Source organism: Cavia porcellus, unplaced genomic scaffold (assembly GCF_034190915.1).
Source record: "Cavia porcellus strain 051 isolate PalLab524CR breed Dunkin Hartley unplaced genomic scaffold, mCavPor4.1 scaffold_30, whole genome shotgun sequence".
In the NCBI taxonomy this organism is placed as follows: domain Eukaryota; kingdom Metazoa; phylum Chordata; class Mammalia; order Rodentia; family Caviidae; genus Cavia; species Cavia porcellus.
Genome location: NW_026947513.1, coordinates 28,516,780 through 28,541,275, shown reverse-complemented (window position 1 = coordinate 28,541,275; position 24,496 = coordinate 28,516,780). Strand labels below are relative to the sequence as shown.

Here is a 24,496-nt window from a genome sequence, read left to right as displayed (position 1 = left end):
TGTCCCACTGAAACCATAAATATCAAACCCAAATTGAGCCACTAAGCGTTCTCTTTTTCTCAGAAGTCCCCGTTTATTTTACTGCTCCAGCAAACCAAAGTCTATGCTTTAGCCTCCTACCTGTAGACAGGGAGGCTTGTTATCAGGAGGTCTTCCCAAGAAAGCAGCTGTAGAAGATTCCAACCACGGCAGAAGGCGTGACTTGATCGTTTCCATACCTTCCTCGCATCCTCCTATGAAAGTGCACATGCTCTATTAGCCAGAGAAATCTAACTGGACCAACTCAGTCAGAGGACTCAAGAAAGCACAAAGAAAAGAGAGACTAGAAGGTAGAGTGTGATGAAGAAACAGGTTATTCTCACCTTCTTGAGCTGTTGCATTGAGGATTCCAAAGAGTTGTCCCTGCACTTTGGCAATTTGCTCGATGAATTCAAGGCAGTTATTTATATTTTGATCACACGAGTTTGTCTGTAACACCAAAACAGCAGCTATCAGTGAGATTCCTTCACTGGGACACAACACAAACAAAGGCCTGGGTGATCCGGGGGCAAGCGTGCTGTGGAAGACTCTCTGAGTGGTCACCAAAACCTATTCCCTGCTCCTCCTGGACACACAGCTAGGCCACTTGCCCCAGAATCCTTCAGCGTTTGTGTGACCACGGGATTGACCTCATAAATAGTATGGGAAGTGATGCGTGCCATGGCCAGGCCTGGCCAATAAGAAAATCTCCTGAGAAATTCTCTGTCTCTCTTTCTTTTCCCCTCTGCACAACAAATGCAAAGGAATCAGGAGCAGATCTCAAGGGCACAAGGAATGATGGGAGTCACAGGATTTGTAAGGCTGCTGACCCAGTGTCTGCACTGAACTGCTACATAGTTGAGACAGTTGGCTAGTACGTACTATGCCTCTAAGATTTGGGCTTTGTTTTTATAGCAATAATCCACCTCAGCGGAGCTCTGCAAAAAAAAAAAAAAAATTATAAACAAACCTTTTGTGACACAATTGCTGCCTAATTTACCTACTTTATTATTTCTTGTTCTCTACATAAATTCAATTGTTATGCTACCCTCAGAGGGAACACAACTTCTTTGAAAGTATTGCTGGGTACAATGCAGAATAAGACAAAAGGGTGGCACATGCTGACTGATGGAGTAGACAGGGCAGTAGACGGCTACTCCCAATAGTGAAGCCTAGGGAAGTATTTGTGTGTGTGCTGCTGAAGTGAGCCCAACTTAGGAAAATATCTGGAAGTCCACTGTCTTTTTTTTTTTTTTTCATTCCCGGAATCAAATTCAGGACCTTGTACTTGCCAGACAGGCACTGTGCCACTGAGCTATATCCTCAGCCTGGAAGTCCACTGTCTTGAAGAATCGGGGAAGGGTTCTAAAAAGGAAGTGAAATCTATCCTGAGAAGACACTGAGTAGAATTTAGGAAAGCAGAGAGTTCAGATAGTGTTAACCTTCTAAGTGATGAGAACAGACTGTGAAAGGTGGAGAAGTATGTCTTTTAGTTATTATTCTGTTGGTATCATCCCATGGTGAGCATTTACTGTTTTACCATTAGTAAAATTTCTAATTGACTACAACTTAGAAAAAGAAAGACAATGGGTTGGGGGATATAGCTCAGTGGCAGACGCTTGCTACTATGCACAAGACCCTGCTCCATAACATCACACAGACACGCGCGCGCGCGCGCGCACACACACACACACACACACACACACACACACAAACACACACACACAATATAATTATACACAATGAATACATCTCATGAGTGTAAAAATGCAAAAATGTATGTGTCACTTCAAGTCATAGTATAGCGCTGGCCATCTGTGTCCCCTGGGCACCATAAACACCAGAATACCAAGTAGTATACAAGGAGGATAGTAACTAGAATGAAGAGATACCATTGAGATGGCTCTGGGAAAAAGTGTAAAGCAAAATGTGCATCTGGACTTCTGGGAGAACATGGCAGAGAGATAAGAGCAGCCACGGAGGCTGAGATTGCCAGCTTAGAATCCAAGAATGATGCGGTGTGAGGAGTCCTAAGCAAGAGAAGATATACCCTGCCAACCCAAGAATGAACTAAGCTGAGAGAAACCAACTGGAAATACAATCCCAATGCTACAACAGGAACAGATAAAATCTCAGTGCGGAAGCTGCAACCCGCGCCTCTGAAAGCCACAATTTGAATTTCCTGCTGCCACTGCTACGTACCAATCGGCACAGCAGGGAGAGAGATGTGAAACCTCTGAGAGCGCGAATTGGCAAACCAAACGGAGTTGAGAGCGAGACTGACAGGGAGCTCTGCATCGACCTGTGGTGAGTGAGAGGAACAGGGACCCTTTAATAGACTAGAAGGCTCCAATAGAGGACATTCTGGGACCGGGCAAACTAGCCAGAACAGGATGCTGCAGTGATTTTAGTCACATATTCCCCTCTCAAGCAGGATTGGTGGGGAGTGCTTGGCCTGGTGACGTCCTGGACTAAGATCCAGTAGGCTAGCCCAAACCAGGTCCCAGGACCTGGCAGTGTACCCTAGCAGTGAAGCCTTCAGTAGGTTGACTGACCTGGAGGGGCAGGCCCAGCAGAGGCTGCCTAGGTCTGTATCTCCCTAGTACACTGCAGTGGGTGGGAACACCTAGCTTGACGGATTCAAACAAACTGTAACAGACAAAGAGAAAAAAAACTGGGCCTCCTATATATGCTTGTATGGAAGGTACAGAAAGTATGGGAAGAGGGAGCAACAAGAAAGGGTCCTCAGACCCCAATCCTGATAACAGTGATCCAGGAAAGGTAAATGCAAAGGAGAATGAAGACAGAAAACATGCAGTATCAGACACGGCATCAATAGACATAAAGTGATATCTCCGGAGCCTCATAGATGAGTTCAAAAATGAAGTATTTAATGAAATAAAGCAAGAAATAAGTAGAATAGTTAGAGAAATGCTAAGCACTGCCCAAGAAAAAACAGATGATGGAATGGAAGAACAGAAAAAAAGGGGAGAATTGTCTAATGGAGAAAATAGAGAAAACATAGAATATATGAAGCAGGTTCAAAGAGATTACCAGGGGGGCTGGGGATTTCGCTCAGTGGCATAAGCGCCTTCCTAGCAAGCAGGCAGTCATGAGTTTGGTCCCCAGTACCAATAAAAAGGAAAAAGACAAAAAAAAAAAAAAAAAAAGAGATTACCAGGAAACTAAAAACTCTATCGAAAGCTGGCATAACGGCTTGAACTGGAGGACAGATTTGTAAGGTGGGAGCATGAAATGAAAAACTTCTTAAAAATAACAAGAAAACAAACAGCAATAATACAAAGGCTAGAAGATGATAAGAGGATCTATAACTTAAGAATTAAGAACATAAAAGAAGTAGGGACACAAACAAATGAACTACAAAAACTATTCAGAGAAATAATCCAGAAGAATTTCCCTAATTTAGCAAAAGGTAAAGATACTCAGATATGAGGCATACAGGACCCCAACCACCTACAACCCAAACAGAGCTACACCCAAACAGGCATATAATAATCAAAATTCCAGAAATATAATATAAAAAACAGAATATTAAAAGCCGTCAGAGACAAGAAACAGATCATTTACAAGGGAACACCCATCAGAATTACAGCAGACTTCTCAGCACAAACCATTAAATCACGAAGAACGTGGGGGGAAATAATTCAAGCTTTGAACTATAATAACCTCCAGCCAAGACTGATATATCCTGCACAACTATCCTTAGAATTTGATGGAAAAACAAGGTGCTTCCAAGATAAAGAGGAACTAGGGGAATTTGCAACCACCAATTCAACTCTACAGAGAATACTGCAGGATATTCTAAAAAAGAAAAATACCAAGATTCCAGAAACAGTGGCAGAGAGGCCACAATGAATGGAACAGAGAGCAAAATGAAGATGACAAACTGACAACTAATGACAGAAAAAGAGCTCAACAGAAATGAGGCAGAGAAGGTTGGATGGTATGGACAGCTATTTTGGAGAAAACAAGACATCATAATAGCTAGTGCTGATTTAATATCCTCTTGTTTTGAAGTCCCATCAAGCTTTTGTTCTTCTGTCTCCATCGGTCTTAACATGTTGTATCTTATTGGATTTTATTATATGTGATAATATAAGCAAAAACTTTTATAGACAAGGAGATTATACAGAAATCATTGTTTATTTTCTGTTAGTTGATTCTAAATACCCTGTAATACTGTCATTCTCTTGAATGATTTTACATTATCTTGATATGTTTGATGCTACAGTATACAAAGTTATACCCAAAGATTTCAAGGAAAGAGACACTATGGTAACTACTTTATGTTGGGATTATCTTGTGGTGAAACCCTATTTTGCTTAAATGGCTATGTTTTCACCTGCGCTGTTTTGTTGTTATGCCCTCTTTTTTATCTCCATCTCCTTTTCTATTATTTACTTTTTCATTTTTATCCTTTTAAGGGAAAAATAAATAAAAAATAGCAGGATATATTATAGTAATCCACTTTGATTTACTATTAACTTGATTTGAAACCCTGTATTGCTCTCACCATCTTGTTTTGACTGATTTTCCTCTATTCTGTTTTGCGTGATAGTACCAAATTCAAAAGTACAGGCAACAACTATGAAGACAATAAGATTCATTATGACGCCCATTCTGGTTGACTATTATCTTCTTTTGAAGTCCTCTAATGTCTCCAATGTTTTGGTTTTATTGGTTTTGTTCTTTACTGTTTTGTTCAATTTTATTATAACTGATGATATAGGCCATTCTTTTTAAGATAGCAAGAGGCATTATGGTAACCACTGTTGATCACCTTGTATTTTGTTTTTACATTATGTATTATATCCATCCTTTTGATTTGACTGACTCTGTCCTGTTATGTCACATTTGGTTTTACTCTCTTCAAAAAAAGTAATATAAACAGTGGGAGTAATAAAACCCAAAATGTATAATTGTCATTGTACAAAAGAGAGGAAAAGAAAGTGCTCTAAAAGACATAACTGCATGTATATTTAAGTGTATAAGACAGGTAACCATACTACTGAGTTTTATTGGATCATTGAACAGAACTGTTTGCAGTCTGTTTGAATGTCCACTCTATATGCTTTAATTTTGTAACTTGAACAACTATTTCTAAGATGACAATATGTAATCTATTAACTAGTGATTTCCTATGTTTATTTTTTCTGAAATTTTGTATAACTTGTACCCTTTTTCTGTTTTTTTTTCTTTTTTCTCCTTAAATAAAATTTTTTTTTTAAAAAGTGTATCTGTATGAACAAAAGAAACGGTTTGTATAGGTAAAAACCTCCTTGGGACAGATATTTTACGGTCTTACTCCATGTAGTCCCAGCCTTGCATTCTGTAGCATTCAGATCCAAAATGTATTGACTGGGTGAATGAAAATGAGATGATGTGCTCACTTTGTTTTTACTACACAACTTCCACATGCCAGGTGCAAATAGAGTCTTACATGCATAAAAACTCAGTTAATCCTTGCAACAGTACATTATGAGATGGAAGCACTGTTATGATCCTTTCCATTTTCAGATAAGAACACTGAGGCACAAGGAAGTTAGAAAACTTGCGCCAAAATATTCAGCTTGTAAACAAACTATCAGAGCTGAGATTAGGACCCAAGCAGCTTAGTTCCAAAACCTGTGCTCTTATTTATTTATTTTATTTTAGAGAGAATAAAACCAAGCAAAATAAAATAGAATAACGCCAATCAAAACAAGACAATGTAAGTGACATAAGATTTCAAAACAAGATAACAGGAAATCAACAATGGTTACCATAATGCCTCTTGTTGTCTTCAAAACAGCTGCAGATACCTTCAGACATAGGAAAATCAAACAAAACAGAAACAGAATAGAAGCAAAAAAAAAAAAAACAATGTATACAATACAAGATTTCAAAACAAGAACAGTAAATTCAAAATGGCTACCATAATATATCTTGTTATCTTCAAAATAGTTGCCCATGTCATCCCATCCAACAAAATCAAACAAGATAAAGCAGAATAAAACCCAACCAAACAAAGCAATGAGAATGATACAGGATTTCAAAACAAGATAAGAGGGAATTAACAAAGGCCACCACCTTGAGAAGGAAATCCCCCATAGATGCTACATTTTGTATTGTTATCCTCTGAACAGATGATCAGACTACTGACTTTAGTCCTGGAAAGTCAGTGAAACACTAAACACTACAAACATTAAGTGTATCTTACTTCATTGGCTATCATCGCTGCCTGTTTCTCCAGATGAGTTGGTTGCTTGGGCTGCGGGGAGGTTGGCTCTTCTTGTTTCCCTACCCAAACACCAGAAGGGGCTGGTGTCTGGCTCTGCCCCAGTCAGCCCGCACATGGCACCAACTTACAAGAGGTCTTAGCTTCTTGTTGACTTCTTGCTGTCCTCCCCCACAGTCTGCGAATGGCACAGACTCACAGGAGATGGTTGGTGTTAGGTTCTTCCCTAATCAGCCCACCCAAAACCTGTACTCTTGTGTACTAACTTATACTGACTTTTCCGTAGTGATTAGGACCAGAGGATGTGACAGAAGAATGAGAAGGGCTGTCTGAGGAAGGGACACTTGAGCTAAATCCTAGATGACTTGAAAATGCCAAGTGCAAGGGAAACAGCAAGCCAGGCGATGGGAGCAGCAAACGCAAAGGTCTCAAGCAAGAATAAGTGAGCAAACTTGAGAACCAAAACCAGGTCAATGTGGCAGAAGCACAGCGGGGTAGGACAGATCCTGGAGACCCTGAGGGCGGTGGGCAGTCTGATGAGTAGCCCTGAGAGGACAGTTGGTTTATTTTCCATGCTTGGTAAATAGCACCTGGTGACTAGCTTAGGGTGTGACCCTTGATTTTTTTTCATAGCTATTTTTTCCTCCATCTCATCCTTTCATTGTCATCTCCTCCTCTAAAACAATTAAGTTCTTTTAAAAATGATATTTTTCTCATGTTTGCATCCATTGTCACTGGAATCCTAGCAACTGGAAAAGCCCAAATGATGTCTGATGAAGGCGTGCATGAACATGATGTTGACATGCTCAGCACATTTGGAATTGACAGCCCGAACAGATACATCCATTCCTTCCTCACTGAGCCAGCAGCTCTTGCCCTGACCACTGTACACCTCACCACACTGAACTTTGTTTATCTGCTTGTGGGTCTCTTGCCCTCTCGCGAGATCCCGCCATGGCTGAGTGGATGGAGCATGACCTGAGAGTGGGGTGTGCATCAAGCAGACCTGAATGTCTTCACTGTATTTGCCACAATTCTGTGTTGATCCTGCAACTGTTGTTTAATCTCTCTGAGCCCATTTCTTCTTCCATAAAATAAGGACAAAAAAATGCCTCGCAGAGTGTTAGGAAAAATAAGTCATGTCCAGCACCTCAGAGATAGAAGCTGTTGGGAAATTGACAGTTATGATGTAGAACACAGTCAGGGCTTAGAAATCAGGCAAACGTAGGTTCAGATCTCTTTCTCCTCTAATGAGCTGCATCTCTTTAAAAAGATATTGAATTAGAAGGCTCCATTCCCTAGTACTCAGGAAGTTGTTCATCTCTCAGGCCTACCAAAATGGAGAGCCACATGCAGTATCATGACTATCTACCTCTATGCCTGATGCAGAGAGGGGCTAAATGGACTGTTTGTATACAAAGCTAAAATAACAGTAGAGTATACTGTGTGATACTGTTCCCTTTCCTGAGGCATGTCACAACATGTTGCAGCTGCTCACCCAGAGCACTGCATACTAAGTTATAGTGGGGTCACATTATCCTACTAAGCCTATAACCATACAAGATTAGTAGAGCAGTTATGAACTAAGTACACAGTATCCAAAGCACACTCTCTCCATATTCATTAATTCATTCATAAATCATTGAGCTCCTGTTATACAGAAAGCCCCGGATTAGCGGTTCCTATAATAATTGTACAGTTTCAGATCACTTTCCTAATCTTAAGGAGCAAGAAAACTGGATGGAGGACAAATCCACCAATCATCTTAGACTGTATGAAGTACTCTGTGTGGATTGTGAGCTGCATAGATAGAACAAGCTCAGGTGAAGGCTGAGGGCAAAAAGGGGGAGACAATTCAAGAGAAGAAACAGTAGTAAGGACAAAAAGCAACAGGCACGTTAGAGGAAAGTGAGTCAAAAGTCCTAACTTGCACAATATGGACACTGGGTTGTCGTATTGTGGAAAGAACCAAGGAGGCAAGTCAGGGAAAGGGGCATGATTTGGTCAGATTTGTTTTGCATTTCACAGAAATCCCCCTGCCGGAGCAGACCACATGGAGTCTGCACCAGGTAGGGAGTCACTGGGGAGGTAAGCAGGTATAACTGTCTGGCTGAGAGATGCTGAATGCAGACTGTCAACAAATCAAGGGTCCCCTGACAGTCTTTCCCAGTCCAAAAGCATTCCTGTGTCAGCCAAGATTCCAGCATTACTGGAGGGAGACTAAAATGCATTTTAGTAGGTAAACTTTAAAACACAACCCCAGAGGGTAGTAGTGCCTTGCCTGTGTTGAGAACCACTGTGTGGGCAGGAGAGCCATGGAAATGATCTCTCAAACAGATACATCAAAGCGGGACTGGAAACAGACATGATGGAAAGCAGGGAAATCAACAGGAACAAGTCATGTTAGGGGTGTGAACTTAAGTAAATGTCAAACATTCTCTTGGCTTCATGCAGATTGAAAGTGAGAGGTAATAAATGAGAATACTTAGAATATAACCATCAGTATATTAACATAAATGTGAATGCTACTAACCGCTGTGCAACATTCATGGGTACTAGTCTCCTTTTGGAGTTATGGCTACTGTAAAAATGTCAAATTTTGGTAGGGGCAGAATTTTCTGGATTGCATGGAGCTATGACACCCATGAACTCCTTCCCTGAAACTGCAGGTGTGTTTGCAACATGGTTCTCTTGAGATCTGCTCTAAGTTTCTGATAGAACCTTTTTCCCATATGCATGAGACAACAGGAACGTGAATAAGAGCAGTGGCATCTGGAGGGGAAAGCAGGTGGTGTCTGAGAGCTGTTTACCAGGCACAGCCCTCTACATTTCACGAGTCTACCTGGGAGTTGAGATGAAGAAGGAGGGCCTACTTTCTGACTTGGGCCACCAAGTAGATTGTGATGCCATTAACCCAACCCGAGGACATTCTCATCAAGAGGAGAACCAGCCAGATTGCAGAGAAAAAAGCCCATTTCTTTGGTTGAGGTTGGGCTAATGCGCCCTCTGGCACTGTGCACAGAGCTGTCTGGAAGGCACCTAGGCCGGTTCCTAGAACAAACTCAGCCTCATAGACAGGAGTCATCAGTATCTGAGAAATAGCGAAATCTGTAAAATTTGGCAAGAGGTGTCCATTGCTGCAGAGACACCAAGGAGAAAAGGGCTGGAAAAGGAGGAATGTCCATCAGGTGGCCTCTAGTGACCATTAGGAGAGCAGTTACAGCAGAAGGTAGTGGGGAAGTTGAGATATTTCCACATAGCTCTGGGTTATAAGAGCAAATGGGACTTGGCAAAGTGAAGATAATTCAAACTGATTATTCTTTCAAGAAGTTTTGTGGTATCAGGAAAGAGACCAAGACACTAGTTTTGCTCTGCACTTTCTATGTCATCACACTGTTGCTCAAACACAAGCTTCTGACCCTAAATGTTGCTTGATTTCCAAGGTCTTCCATAAATGCTTTTATTGGACTCAACAAGCCTTATTTCTCTCTGTTCTTATCCAGTTCTCTGTCCAATCCAGCCACTCTCCTGCTCCGCTTTGCACAGTGTGGTTTCATCCAGAAGGAACTCTGATCCTTTGGTCTCTTTTACTTCCCTACCCTTGAGCAGCCTCTACCTTCTATATTGACAGCCAGCTATTTCCTCCCATGTAAGACTGTAATTCAATACTGTATCAATGGTTTTTTCACACTTACTGTTCTATTCCTAACCTTGAGTCACTTCCACAATACAAAAAAGAGTGAAAGCATGATTAACATACTTCTCACAAAATTAGTAAAATTTTCCAATGAACATTTTCAATCAACAATTTTAAGGGTACCTTTAAAGGTAGCTTCAAGCATCAATTTCATCAATATAGCAATTTCCAGTGACTTCAGTCTCATATATATAAAAATGCCCTATATTAAATAAGAATTAGTAGAATACAACAGCATTCATCAAAGTATTCCTTAAAATGTAAATGCAATTAAAACATAAAGTGGTTTCCCTTTTTATTTAAAAAAAACTCATGTTAACTGCATTTCTATTTGGCTAATCAGAAAATTCACAGAATAAGGAAAAGTGAAGCATCCTCTAATAATTGTTGGCAAGTGTAAGGTCCTGAATTCAATCCTCAGTACCAAAATAATAATAATAATAATAATAATAATAATAATAATAATAATGTGTCTAGACACTTAGGGACAAAACTTGCCAGCCTCTTGCCACCAGCCACGGAAATCCACATATAGAAAAGAAAAGCCCTAAATTTCTACCTCCCTTACCCATTACTGTTCAGGGTCTGTTACTCAAGGGATTTGGAAGTGGAGGAAGACAGCAGGAGAACGGTACTGCACGTACATAGAATGCCCTTCTGCCTGCCCTTCCTCTGCAGGAGACCTGACATGCTAAAGACCTAGCATCAAATTCAAGTTACATCTTTTATCACCAAACGAGACTTTGGGCAGGTAAACTGGTATCCTAAGGATTGTTTTTTCCTACCTGTAAAATGTAGAAAATAAAACTGACTTATTCACAGATTTTTATAAAATGTAAAGGCAACAATACATGAAGAGTCCATTGGAAGCTTTCAAGGCTCTGCATAGCGAGTTGTAACCAGCCAGGACTTCTCATCTGGGGAAACAGTAGTCCCACAAGCGGGTAGTCTTTTCAACTTTTAGGAGTATGATTCCTAAAACTGGCATCAAGTTGACTTTACTCCAGCACTATCACCTCAACAACAAAAATTTGAGTCACGATACTAAATTGCAGATGTAAGAAAAAGTTGGCCTCTATATCCCAACAGTTCAGCAAAGCTTCTATTAAGATTTTCCACCAGGCTTTATAGTATCTATTATCTAGTATGATAAAGAGTAATCCTACTGGACTTCTTTCATTATTTACTCTCCAGTGATATTTACATTAACCCGTTGGTCCAAGATGAAAAAGATTGGTTGATTGATTGATTGATTGATTGATTGATTGATTTTTGGTCTTTTCTGAGGCAGGGTTTTGCTATATGGTTCACGCTGGCCTTCAACTCACTTTATAGCCCAAACTTGAATGTGAGGCAATCCTCCTACATCAGCCTCCCAAGCGCTGGGATTACAAGTGTGCACCATCACACCCAGCAAAAAGTCAAGTTTATAAAGTTGATAGCCTCTTTATCAAAAATGAGATATTCTGATTTAACCACTGGTCAATTTCTTTTGCAGCCACAAATGAGGCAGAAAAAGTAGGAACAAATCGGTTCTCCATGTGCTTTCCACATTGCTCAGGCTGCCCTACAATTTACATCAAAAACATCTAACTTTTAGTCATGTGCTTCATAAAGACGATTCTGTCTAACAGGTCACACACAAGACAAGGGCCCCATGGGATTATACCGCTTAGTGACGCCATAGCTGTCTCATGTGAGTCTGTTCTATGATGCTCACACAGCCACAAAATCACTGTAACGATGTATTTCTTAGACCATATCCCTGTCATTAACTGGTTTGTGACCATACTTCTGGCTGTGGATGATAAGTGAGAGTACAGCAAGTCGTTCAAGAGCAATTTAAGTTCTTTTGCCTCTTCTCCTACAGCCTTTCAAGGTCCCACGTAGGATGGCAACTCCACTGGACAAGGGGAGACTGAAACTGAGCCAGTGATAGAGAAGGGCTGTCATCAGACTGTGTGAATGAGGGAAAAAAATTTTTACCTGTTAAAGACACCACAATTTGGGAATTTATTAATTACTGCAGCTTGGCCTGGCTAGTAAGAGATAAAGACCCTCAAAGAAAGAAATGCTCTACAGATTTACTAATTAGATGGAATCCTCAAGAATGTAGAAGTCTGTTGACGAAGGAGAAATGAAGTGGCAGGGAGCTGGTGTTTGAACACACCATAGCAACCGCAAAATCTTTTGTACTAGGAAACACACGCATGCTGGCACAGACCGCTATTCTAACCGCAAAGATCACCCTATGCCAAACAGAAGCGCACCTCAGTAAGATCTCCTTTGGTATCTGTGCTGATATTTCATATGCTTCTTTCACCTGTCGGTCCACTTATCTATAACAAAAAATAAGAGTAATGAGGAAGTCTTCCTGCATTACCACCCCTCGTCACTGTCTCCATTTACCTACTAAATAACCAAAACTTTCTAGACTATAGTGTCCTGATGTCTATTATTTTACTTTAAGAAAATAATAGTTGAACAACTACTAGGTGCTGAGCATTGTTGTCAGTGCTGAAATACATCAGTGAGCAAAACAACACAGGCATCTCTGCTGTCTGAAATTTATATTCTAAGAGGCAGAGGAGAGATAGATGGTAAATAAATGGGTAAATAAGTAAAACTTAGAAAATGTACTTATCATGGAAATAAAACCAAGACACTGAGTGCCAGGCATGAGGATAGGAAATGGTATTTGTAAACAGGATGGTCAAGTGGCCTCCCTGAGAAGGTAACATTAAGCAATTATTGGAAGGAGGTGAGAAAGTAAGGATGTTGATATCTCACTCAAATATCAACAAGTGAAATTTGCCCCGACAGAGGAAACAGCAAGTGCAAATACCCTGAGACAGAAGCACGTCTACCATGCTCTAGAACTGTGCTGTCCAAGCCAGTAAGAAGCCACATATGACTACTTGAATTTAAGTGGAACTTAACTGGAACTTAAGTGGAATTAAAAATTCAGTTCCACCCATGTACATGTGTCACATTTAAAGGATCCAATAGCCAGTATTCTAATATACTGTACAAATAGAGAACTCATCCATCACCATTGCATATTCCATTGTACAGCATTGCTCTAGAAAGAGCAAAAAGCCCAATATTCCCAGAGTGAACTGAACTGAGGGTAACAGACGGTACAGAGATTGTAGGAGCACAATTCTATTGGATTTTGAAGGCCCCTGAAGGAATGTTGGCTTTTTCTGGAGGATTTTGCCAGAGGAGTATCTTGATCTGACTTGATATTTAGAAGAGTTACTTTGAATTAGTTTTGTAATAATCAAGATGACAGATGGCCAAAGGTGGAAAGGGATGGGCGTAGCAATGAAAGTGGCAAAAAGTGTTCAGCTTCCACCTGAATTTTGAGGTTGCAACCACGCTGGTAAACTAGATGCGATTTACATCATAAAGAAGACATCAAGTTAGGAAGGTGTGTGACTCGGACATAGGAGAGACTAAATTAACTTTTAGACTGATTTGACTTTGAGATGACAATAGTACTCACTATCAAAAATGTCCAGTGGGCAACCAGACAAATGAGAGCTGAGAATACCACCCCTGAACACAGACATAAGATTCATGAGCACACGAGAAGAGACAAAGCAGATGTGGAGGGTGAAGGGAATGGTGGAGGCTGAAGAATGCCCACCGGATGTGAGAAAGTTCTCATCAGCACAGAGTGGCAAAGGGCAAAGCCCTTAAGGAAAACAGAGCAACAGGATGTAACTGTCACAGGAAAGTAATAAACTATGGCATTTCTCGCTGCTTAAAGGAGGTTTCTAAAACAACTATTTAATTTGTTTCAGCCAGCGCTGGTGTCACTGATGTTAATTTTTTTTTTAATCGGTACCGGGGATCGAACTCACGACCGCCTGCTTGCAAAGCAGGTGCTTATGCCGCTGAGCTAAATCCCCAGCCCCCAATGTTTAATTTTTTTAATTTAGAGTTAAGTCATAGGACGTATTTTTAAAAAGATAAATACACGTGTTATTGTTTTCAACCTTCTGATACTGGGTAATAAACAGGTATTTTTAGAAGTGGTGGACGAAATCCAAGTCTTTATCATAAAGAGGTAATATTTAATTTTCCTGTTGTTTTGTTTTGTTGCAGCACTAGGAGTCAAATCCCCAGGACCTCATACATGCTAGGCACTGACTTACAAAGAGAACCACCAGACACTAGAAGGAAACCTAAAGAAAAAGCCCTACCTGTTCTTTAAGCCCGTTCTACTTCAGGAGACCCGATTAAAGAGAAGGCCAAGGGACTCACGATAGAGAGGAAACAAGTCGATCGACACTTAAAAACCTGAGATCCGAAAAGGAACTTTACTTAGCACTTAGTCCAATCCTCTTACTGAACAGATCAGCAAGATTAAGTAAATTTCTACAAATTAGGACTCAGGGAGGGGGTTTAATTTCCACTTCACATCTCTTTCTACCGGGTGTCTCTGTTATATTAAGAGCAAGAACCTCTTACTCGAGGTAGACCAATTCAGGGCAAATCCAACAGAAATTCTACTTCCTGGAAACGAGGTTTTACACAGAGCCAGCATGGAGAGTAGGCGTGAGATTTGAAGATCGTCGATGACAAAACATTGACTTCTTACAAAAGCCTTGACAACAGGCCTCCTGAAATCTGTTTTGGTGTTAAACCTCTGCTTTAATTGCTGTGCTGACTGACCAGCACGTAGATGAAATGATTAAAGCTAATGACTATCGGTTTCACTAACTTCTGGGTAATAATTCCTTGGGCGGATGTTTATATTAGTCCATTTTGTTACACCTCCTTGGTTCTTCAGAGTACGAGCCTTGCAGAAACACAGAAGAATGGGCGTATAACAATTACAGTAATAATAATCAGGGAGGGAGGTCATATGGATTGCCTGGCAGGAGAGACCCAAGAAAGCCACAGGCAGGCCTAGACCCTGCATAAGCGGTCGCTAGGGCCAGCAGAGTCCTTGGTTACCGCTCTCCTTTGGCTGCCAGGCACGCTAACTCTGCAAAAAGACACCGGCGGACGCGTGCCCGTCGGTCCCACGATCCCGGGGGGAGGCCGAGGGTCCTATTAGGTACCAAAAGCGCCGGAGCTGTGCAAAGCGGCCTCCCAGCCTCCAGCCCCAAGTCCCCCAGCAGAGGGCCGCAGGGGGAACCGAGGCAGGGCGCGCCCCGCGGGGCGGCATCGGAGGGATCCCCCGCTCTGACTCACGTTGTAGTTCTTCGCCCAGCACTCCAGCTGTTCCTGCAACCGTCGTAAAGGTTCGTTCGCGGTCAGCCTCCTCAGGATGTCCGCCATAGCGGGGTTCTCCGCGCTCCCCGCTTGGGGAGACGGAGCCCTGGTGGTGCGGCGGGAAAGCGGGCGCCTCGGGGCTCAGAGCCAGGCGGCTGCCTCCATCCTCCCCCTCGCGGCGGGCCGGGCAGCGTTCTCCAAGCCGAGGGGGAGGCACCCTGGGCCCAGGGCAGCGCCGCGTGCGCCGCCCGGCTTGCTGTCTCGGCTCCCGGCCGCGGCGCCGGGCCCCGGCCATAAATACCCTGCGATTATTAAACAAACCTTGACGTGGCGGCGGCTGCCAGGGACGCGCGGCCAGTGTCGGGGCAACGCGGGCCCCGCCCCCGCCCCGCGGCCCAGCCCGCGCCATGCCGCTGCCCCTGCTCCTGCTGCTTCTCTTCCTCCTGCTCCTTCTCCTGCTGCTGCTGGCCGAGGGCGAGGGCTCCGGGGCCACCCGCACCGCGGGCTGTGCCGAGAGATCCAGGGCGCCGAGACTCGGGAGGGCGGCGGCCGGGCGACCCGTCCGTGGGGCCAGGCGCGCCGCCGCGCGGGACGGGGCTCCGTGGGCGGTCTAGACGCTGCCGTCGTCCCCGCCCAAAAAAGCAAAATTAGCCTTCGGTGGAAGTTACCGATCGGACTCTCCGAAGTCAATTCTTGGGCTCTGTAGCTTTTCCCATCTCAGGCCTTTAATTCAAAGCTAAGGTTTGCCCGCTTGAGCTTTGCTGCAACTAAAATTTCAGTTGTTCCCACCTCTGTCGCTTGCATTTTTCTTACGGGTGTCTGAGTCAATACATTTTAGCTCCAGGAGGATTACAAATCAGTTAATCCCTCAAAGTTGGGTAAGGTTGGATGATATATGTATATATATTTTAGCATATTTTTAGTCATTCAGTACTATAAACCTTCATTTAATTCTGAATTCTTTAATCGAGACTTTGTGAAAGTTTGCACCCAGTTTGGCAGAATTTCAAAAGAATGCAGTCAGCCATGGAGACCCTTTAAACTATTTAAATGAAACTATTTCAACCATCATCAAGACTGAAAAGCGACTGTTAAAAGACTTATATACTATCAATGATATGCTGATTGTAAATTATCTACTCACTAAGACAGTGGAAGTAGAGTGAGCTAGTTTAAGCTGGTTTCATTCATACTTTATATTAATGTTGCATATATCAAATATGCAGTTACCATAAAATTAGGAATTTTCACCACCTCTATATTTCACTTAATTGTAGTGGTTTTACTGTGCGCTAAGAAAAAGGCTCATTCTGGGACCTGTATTCCTACCATTTTCTGTAGATCACATCATAGTAGAATACTACTTACTAAAGTAAAAAAAAAAATTCAACAGCCATCTCTTCATAAAACTGTGTGTGTGTGTGTGTGTGTGTGTGTGTGTGTGTGTGTACGTACTAAGGAAAGGAACAGAGAAACATCATAGATTTCTAATTCGACCCAGAACTTTATATTCCAACAAATAATAGCAATTTGAACAATTTTGTTTACTTATTTATAAAAGCCAAAATGAAACAGCTATTTATGGCACACTAGAGATCAAATCTTTGCCCTTACTATGCACTGCTTAATTAGCTTGTAAGCCTTGCTTTCATCATCCATAAAAGGATAGTATTTATTACTTCATAAGATTGTTATAAGACTAAGGTAATTCCTGTAAAGTACTTAACACGGCACTTGGCATGTCTTGTAGTAAGTGCTCCGTAAATGTTATGACTGCTACTGCTAGGAATATTGACCACAGTATTGTGTTTAATAAAGAAAAACAAGTCAAAAGTCACTTACCAACAACAGGGTAATGCTTAAGTAAATCAATCAATGAGATACTGTACAATAAAAATCTTGCTATTAAAGAATATCTAACATCTAGGAACTCTTGAAGCAGTACCTTTTGTCTCTCTAAGTGAAATTTTATAATCTCCTGTTCCTGTAACGTCCTACTATGTCTGAGCAGGGCCACCAACATACTAAACTGTCACAGCTTGACAAACTCCTTCATTCTCCTTCTGTTTGCCCACAAGTTACGTACCTTGACCAAATGTATAAAAGCCAAAACTGTCCTTTGTCCTTTGTTCAGCCATTTTGGATTAATCAGCTGAGGCAATACACACCTAAAAATAAAGTCTCCCTGTTTTTCCCAATTGGTCTCTCCTAATTCTTAAATCATACAACACTTTCAACGTATAATATATGTAAAAGATGGAGAACACTAAATTATATATTGCATTGTTATATAATATGAACCCTAGTTATGATTATGAATGACTTTAATATGTTTTAAATTTTCTGACTTCCCACTTTCTATCATGAACTTGAGAAATAATTTCTACTTGAAAATTTATTCATGGGCCAGGGATATAGCTCAGGAGCATAGGTACCTGCCTGGCGAGTGCAACATCCTGAGTTCAAGTCCTGCTATAAAAAAAAAAAAAAACACATGTTTATTCAGAAAAAATTAACAAAAACATTTATTTATCTAAACCAAGTGTGATGCACAGGCATGTAATCCCAGCACTCTGTGAGACTTGGTAGGCAGATCACAAGTTGAAACCTAGCTTGGATAATTTAGCAAAATCCTGGCTCAAAATAAAAAGAGCTGGAGCTAGGTGTCATGGCAAATGCCTGTAATCCCAGCACTCCAGAAGTTGAGGCAAGAGAATCACTGTGAGTTTGAGGCCAGCCTGGGCTATGAAGTGAGTTTAATTGGACTACATAGTGAAACCCTGTCTCAAAAAGACAAACAACACGAGAAGTTACTTCAAAACATTACCATTTTCAGAAAAAATGACAACCAAAGTATCAGTACTTAAGCTGCTGATTCAAAACAGAGTATGCATTAACCAACTATCTGTATTAAACTAATTTGATAATTCAACATAATTTTAGGACAGAGTAAATATTTGCAAACACCTTGAATTACCTCCACACATGCTCTGTGATCTGCTCTCCAACTAGATTCAAGACTGGGAAAGCCTGCAGTCATTTGTACTAGAACTTAGGAGATATGTGTTATACACAGCAGGACCCTTCTGTTTATTGATAACAAAGAAGCATAGACCTTCTGCTCAGTGAATTGAAACAAAGGAAATGTTTCATGCATTTACTAATAGCTTACACCCCCAACACACACACATAAACATGTACTCTGCTTCCGAAAAGGTATGTGAGATGGCTTGCTGTGAAAGACTTACAGGAAATATCATTAGATGAGAAATTTTTAAAAGGCAAAAACAAATATGCCCCAAATTTGTATATCTGTACTGACTAAACTTTATTTCACAAATATTTTTATTCTTTGTGGGAACCAAAGCTGAAAAAAAATGAGTTTTAAGATTGTGATTGTTTGATTTTTAAAATACATATGGGATTTTTTAAATGGAAACATTTTCATGGAACAATTCTAAACAATGTTTGTCTTTTTTAAAGAATATGGAGCAATATAAACTGCAAAAATAACTTGATGTTGTACTCTGAATGGAACTCTTTCCTCATAGCAGCAAGAGACAAAGAAGATGCCGGGGATATAGCTCAGTGGCACAAGCACCTGCCTGCAAGCACAAGGTCCTGAGTTAGATTCCCAGTGAAAAAAGCAAGACAGAGAGACAGAGAGAGAGAGGCTTCCATTCCAGAGGCCATTTTGGGAAAGGGTTAAGTGTTTAAGACTAAACTACCCTGGTAATCAGAAGCCACGGAACAACTACACTTCAGAGTTGTTGGAGTCCCCCTACTAAAGTAACTGGATCAGAAATGGTCATAAGAAACAGTCACAGAGAGGGTGCAGTTAGACATGGACATCCTGAGAAGTTTATGGTCACATTGGGGAGAACACAGCATTCCTGCCTTCTGTGATGAGAGGCCAATCAACTGTGGTCTTCAGAGAGGGCTGGGTCTGAAAGAGCTGAAATTAAGACCAGAAGATTGAGAAACTCCCTGAGATAGTCAACTTAGAATTCAACATAACAGAGTGGGGAGCCCCAAACAGAGGAAGATGAATTCTCTTGTCCCCGAAGAAATTAAGGCAACTTGCCAACCATCTGAGGTCCCGCTGCAACTGGCCAATGCCGTGACTTGCCAAGGTCCCGCTGCACCTTGCCAGGGTCCTGGCATGACTTGCAACTGGCTGGGGTCCTGCCGCGACTTGCTGAGGTCCCACACGGCTTGTTGAGCCATCCGAGGTCCCATTGCTTCAACTCACTGGAGGCGCAGTTACATTGAGTTCGGAGGTCAGTGAGCTGAATGGAGAGCTGAGTTGGCGGGGAGCCTACATCAACCTGTGGTGAGTGACAGGAGTGGAACCAATCCATAAATAGGGGGCTCTGGCAGACAACATTCTGGCACCGGGCAGGACTGGGAAATACAAGGGGCAGCAGTGACTTCTCTCAGTTGTTCCCATCCCAAACGGGATTGGTGGAGTGAGCTAGGCCTGGGTCACGTGACCTGACTGAGACCCAATAGGTTATCTGTGGTCAAGTCCCTGCAGTGGTGGCGCACACTAACAACACTAACCCAGTGGGGCCTCAGAGGTTTGGATGGTCCAGAAGGGAGGCAGCACAAAATAATATAGTAGTGCAGGCCACAGCAGCTTGACTGATCTGGAGGGGAGGGCCTAGCATACACTATCCCTGTCTGCAACTCACTAGCACACTGCAGTGGGGAGGGTCATCTAGCCAGTGCACTTCAGAAGAATTGTAACCAACAAAGAAAGAAACTGGGGCCTCCTGGAAGAAGCAAAAAAGATGGGAAGAGGAAGCAACAACAAAAAGTCTCTAGATCCCAACCCTGAGAACATTGACCCAGGACAGGTAAATACAAAGGAGAATGAGAACAGCAAACATGCAATGTCAGACACAGTGCCAGTGGACATAAAGAGGTATCTTCGGGACCTCATAGATGAGTTCAAAAGTAAAATATTTAGCAAAATAAAGCAAGATATAAGAAAATTAATTAAAGAGATACTAAGCATCCCTCAAGCAGACACAGACGAAAGAAGGGAGGAACTCAAACACCAGAGAGAACCATTTGGTGAAGAATATAAAAAAGTATATAGAATATATGAAGCAGATTCAAAGAGATCACCAGGAAATTAAAAACTCTATGGAAAGATGGTAAATCAGCTTGAAAGAAACTAAGGATAGATTATCCAAACTGGAGGACAATTTTGCAATGTGGGAATATGAAAGGGAAAAACTTTTAAAAAATAACAAGGAAACAAGCAGTAACAATACAAAGGCTAGAAGATGACAAAAGGATATATAACTTGAGAAGAAAGAATGTAAGTGAAGAAGCTGGGATACAAACAAAGGAACTACAAAGGTTATTCACAGAAATAATTAAGGAAAACTTCCCAAATATAGGAAAAGGAAATGACATTCTGACATATGAGGCATACAGAACTCCAGCCACCTACAACCAAAACAGAGCTACACCCAGGCATATAATAATCAACATGCCAGAAATCCAATATAAGAACAGTATTAAAAGCTGTTAGAGATAAGAAACAAATAACCTACAGAGGAAAGCCCATCAGAATAATGGCAGACTTCTCGACACAAACCATCAAGTCAAGAAGAGCCTGGAGTGAAATATTCCAAGCCCTGAAAGAAAATAACCTCCATCCCAGATTGATATACTCTGATAAAATGTCTCTAGAAATTAATGGAGAAACAAGATGCTTCCAAGACAAAGAGGAACTTGGGAAATTCGCAACCACCAATCCAACTCTACAGAGAATACTGCAGGGAATTCTAGAGAGAGAGAAAAGTACTAGGATTCCAGGAACAGTGGCAGAGAGGCCTCAATGAATGGAGCAGAAAAGAGAATGAAGAGGATAAGCAGACAACTGATGGGGAAAAAAGAGCATAACAGAAATGAGGCAGAGAAGATTTTATTCAAAACTGATATGATTGATAGTATCAAGTCTGAAAGTATAGACAACTACACTGAAGATGACAAGACTCAACAATACACATTATGGTTTGATAACTGCTGGTTTTTAAAGTTCTATACTATATATAAAGTTGTGTTTTTATTAATACTGTTATGTACTGACATATTCAATTATACTATGTCTGATGATATAGCCAATTCTATTGGAGATAACAAGAGACAACACAGGACCTATGGTAGAATGATTTGTACAATGGTCTTATATGTTTATTTCATTTCATATGTTTATAGGAATATATTTTGTTTTGTCTTGCTTTGTTTTGTTTCTCCCTCTAATATAGAAAGGATAGAAATACATGTTAAGACTCATGCATGTGTAAAATCTATAAACAGTTTATGAGAATGGAACATATGACACATGATGAAATGAACAGATACTTTGAAGAAAAAGAGACACTAAATACCCAGTGCTGATCCTCGAGTGTCATAATGTGAAACCCAGCAATAGTATTATTCTTTGTTCAGAGTGATATTAGCCTGCTTGAGTTTATTCACTTTCAACATAATTGAAGAGATGGATAACTGCATTAAGTGTATAGGATTGATAACCATATTTCTAAGTTTTGTTGGATAGTTGAACAGAACTGATTGTAATCTCGTTATTTGAATCCCCACTTTATAAGCTCCACTTTAGTATCTTGAATAACTATTTGTAAGGGGACAATCTGTAATCATCAACTAGTGATTTCTTACTGTTTATTTTTTTCTTTGAAATTATGTATGATTTCTGCCCGTTTTCTGTTTTGTTTAGTCTTTCTTTAAAGTAAATTTTTAAAAAAAGACGCTACAATACTCACTGCTGATCATGGAGTGTCATGATGTGAAATCCAGCAATACTATTATTCTTTGTTGAGAATGATTTTAACCTGCTTTAGTTTGTTTAATCTAAACATAAATGAATATATGGATAACTGCATGTATGTTTAAGTGTATAGATTCACAACCATGTTACTAAGTTTTTGTTGGACAGTTGAACAAAATTGTTTGCAGTCTCGCTGTTTAAATTCCCACTTTACATGTTCCATTTTTGTTTCTTGAACAACTATTTGTAAAACGACAATATGTAAACATCAACTAGTGATTTCTTACTGTTTATTTTTTCACTAAACGTATGTATTATTTCTACCTATTTTCTGTTTTGTTTAGTCTTTCTTTAAATAAAATTTTTTTTTAAAAGACCAAAAGGATTGCTTGACCTGTCACCTGCCCCCTGCTGTCTACATCCAGCCAAAGCTCAGTGGTCTGTTTGGTTTGCCCTTCTAGGAGTATTATCAAGGATACACTTCAGCTTAAATGGTTGCCATATCCTGAGACGCAAAAACAGAAGGTCTGCTGGAGCAGGCAGGGGTGGTACTTCACACACTCCCAGGCCATAAAACTAAGTCAAGAAAACAGTGACTTGGGGCACCAAAAGGAACCAATAAGTAACAACATAGGAAAGTAATGCAACGACAGGAATAAATCAATTGGTTTCCATAATAACTTTCAAGGACTGGGGATATAACTCAGTGGTATAAGTGTGTGCCTGGCAAGTGCAAGGTCCTGAGTTTGATTCCAAGTATAAAAAAAAAAAAAAAAAAAAACGGATAAAAGAAAGAAGCCACAAATAACAACTTGCAATGTGAATGGCCTCAATTCTCCGGTCAAAAGACAAAAACAACAAAACTCAATGGAATATTTCATACAAAAGACATGTCTAATCCAAAAAGAAATTCATAGTCAAAAATCAAAAGATGAAAAACTATATTCAATGTAACAGAACCTCTAAAGCAAGAAGGAGTAGCTATCCTATTTTCAGTTAAAATATACTTCAACCAAAATTGATCAGAAGAGGCAAAGAAAGTCAGTATACATTAGTTATAGTAATAATCCAATAGCAAGAGATAACAATTATAAATATATATGCATTAAATACTGACATACCCAGTATCATAAAACAGATATTGCTACACACAGATCAAATAAACTTCAACCTAATCATGTGGATGACTCAATATCCCAGTTTTATAAATATACAAATCAGACAAAAAAATTAAAGAAATATCAGACTTGAAACATACCTTTGAACAAATTAATTAAGATACCTATAGTATTCCACTCTAATACAACACATTACACATTCTTCTCAGCTGTACATAGAACTTTTTCCAAAATAAATCACATATTACTCCTTGCTTAAATATGTACAAAAGAATTATCTCATATATGTTATCAAAACATCGTGTGCTAAAACTAGAAATTAATGGGGGAAAACACAGAAATTTTTCAAACACCTGGAGTTAAATTACATACCTTTTAATCATCTATGGATCACAGAATAAATCAAGGGAAAAAACTAAAGCTTGTGTTAGGAAAACAGAATTAGCCCAAATAAATAACCCAACTATATACCTCAAAGTCCTAAAAAAACAGGAAGAGCTTAAATGCAAACCTCATACAAGAAAAAAGTTATAAACAAGTGGAAATTAGTGATATTGAGGCCAAAAAATTATAATGATTCAATAAACTGAAAACTTGGTTCTTTGAAGAATAAACAAAATATACAAGCTCTTAGCAAATCTTATCAAAGCAGAAAGAAAAGACCCATATCAATGCAATTAAAAATGAAAAAGTAGAAATCAAAATATATACTGCAAAATATTATTAGTAGATATACTCCAATGAATGGGAGACTTTAGAAGAAATGGCTACATTCCTAGATAAATATGACTTACCAAAACTGAACTAAGATTTTAAAATCCCAAATAATCCAAAAGCAGGCAATGAAATTGAGGCGGTAATAAAAAACCTATAAACTAAGAAAAGTCCAGGAGCCACTGGATTCACCACTGAATTCTACAAGAACTTCAGGGCAGACATAATACCAATGCTCTGAAAACTCTTTAATGAAATCAAAAGGGAAGGAACACTGCCAAGCTCATACCTAGAGACTAGCATTATGCTGACTCCAAAAGCAGACAATGATCCAACTAAAAAAGAAAGCTATAGGCCAATCTCTTTAAAGAATATAGACCCAAAGAACCTCAACAGAATATTGACAAACACAACAAATCACTTAAAAGATCATATATCGTGGCCAAGTAGATTTCATCCTAGGCATTCAAGGATGATCACATGTATGAATGTTAAATGTAATACATCATATATAAACAGAAGCAAGAACAAAAATCATATGACCATCTCATTATACAAATAAAAAGATTTTGACAGAATCCAATATCCATTCATATTTTAACAAAACTAAAGAACCAGGGATATAGCACAGCAGCATAACACACTGCTTGGCAAGTGCATGGTCCTGAGTTCAATTC

The 24,496-nt window shown here is 40.2% G+C and overlaps 1 protein-coding gene across 39 annotated transcripts in view; it reads right to left on the bottom strand.

Moving 5' to 3' along the window:
* Window positions 1–15,491, bottom strand: part of Spata18 (spermatogenesis associated 18) — a 68,719-nt gene extending 53,228 nt beyond the window's left edge. For 19 of the 39 annotated variants that reach the window (XM_013154387.3, XM_063240582.1, XM_013154394.3 and 16 more), the window contains exons 1-3: window positions 15,162–15,488; window positions 363–468; window positions 121–233 (exon numbers count right to left, since the gene is read on the bottom strand). In XM_013154387.3, coding sequence (XP_013009841.1) covers window positions 121–233; window positions 363–468; window positions 15,162–15,248 — 306 coding nt within the window. In that variant the 5' untranslated portion in view covers window positions 15,249–15,488. Of the gene's footprint in view, window positions 1–120; window positions 234–362; window positions 469–12,223; window positions 12,293–15,161 lie in introns of all 39 variants that reach the window. The other 20 variants (XM_013154381.3, XM_063240578.1, XM_013154384.3 and 17 more) reach the window with 3 other exon arrangements.
* Between the last annotated feature and the right edge of the window lie 9,005 nt (window positions 15,492–24,496).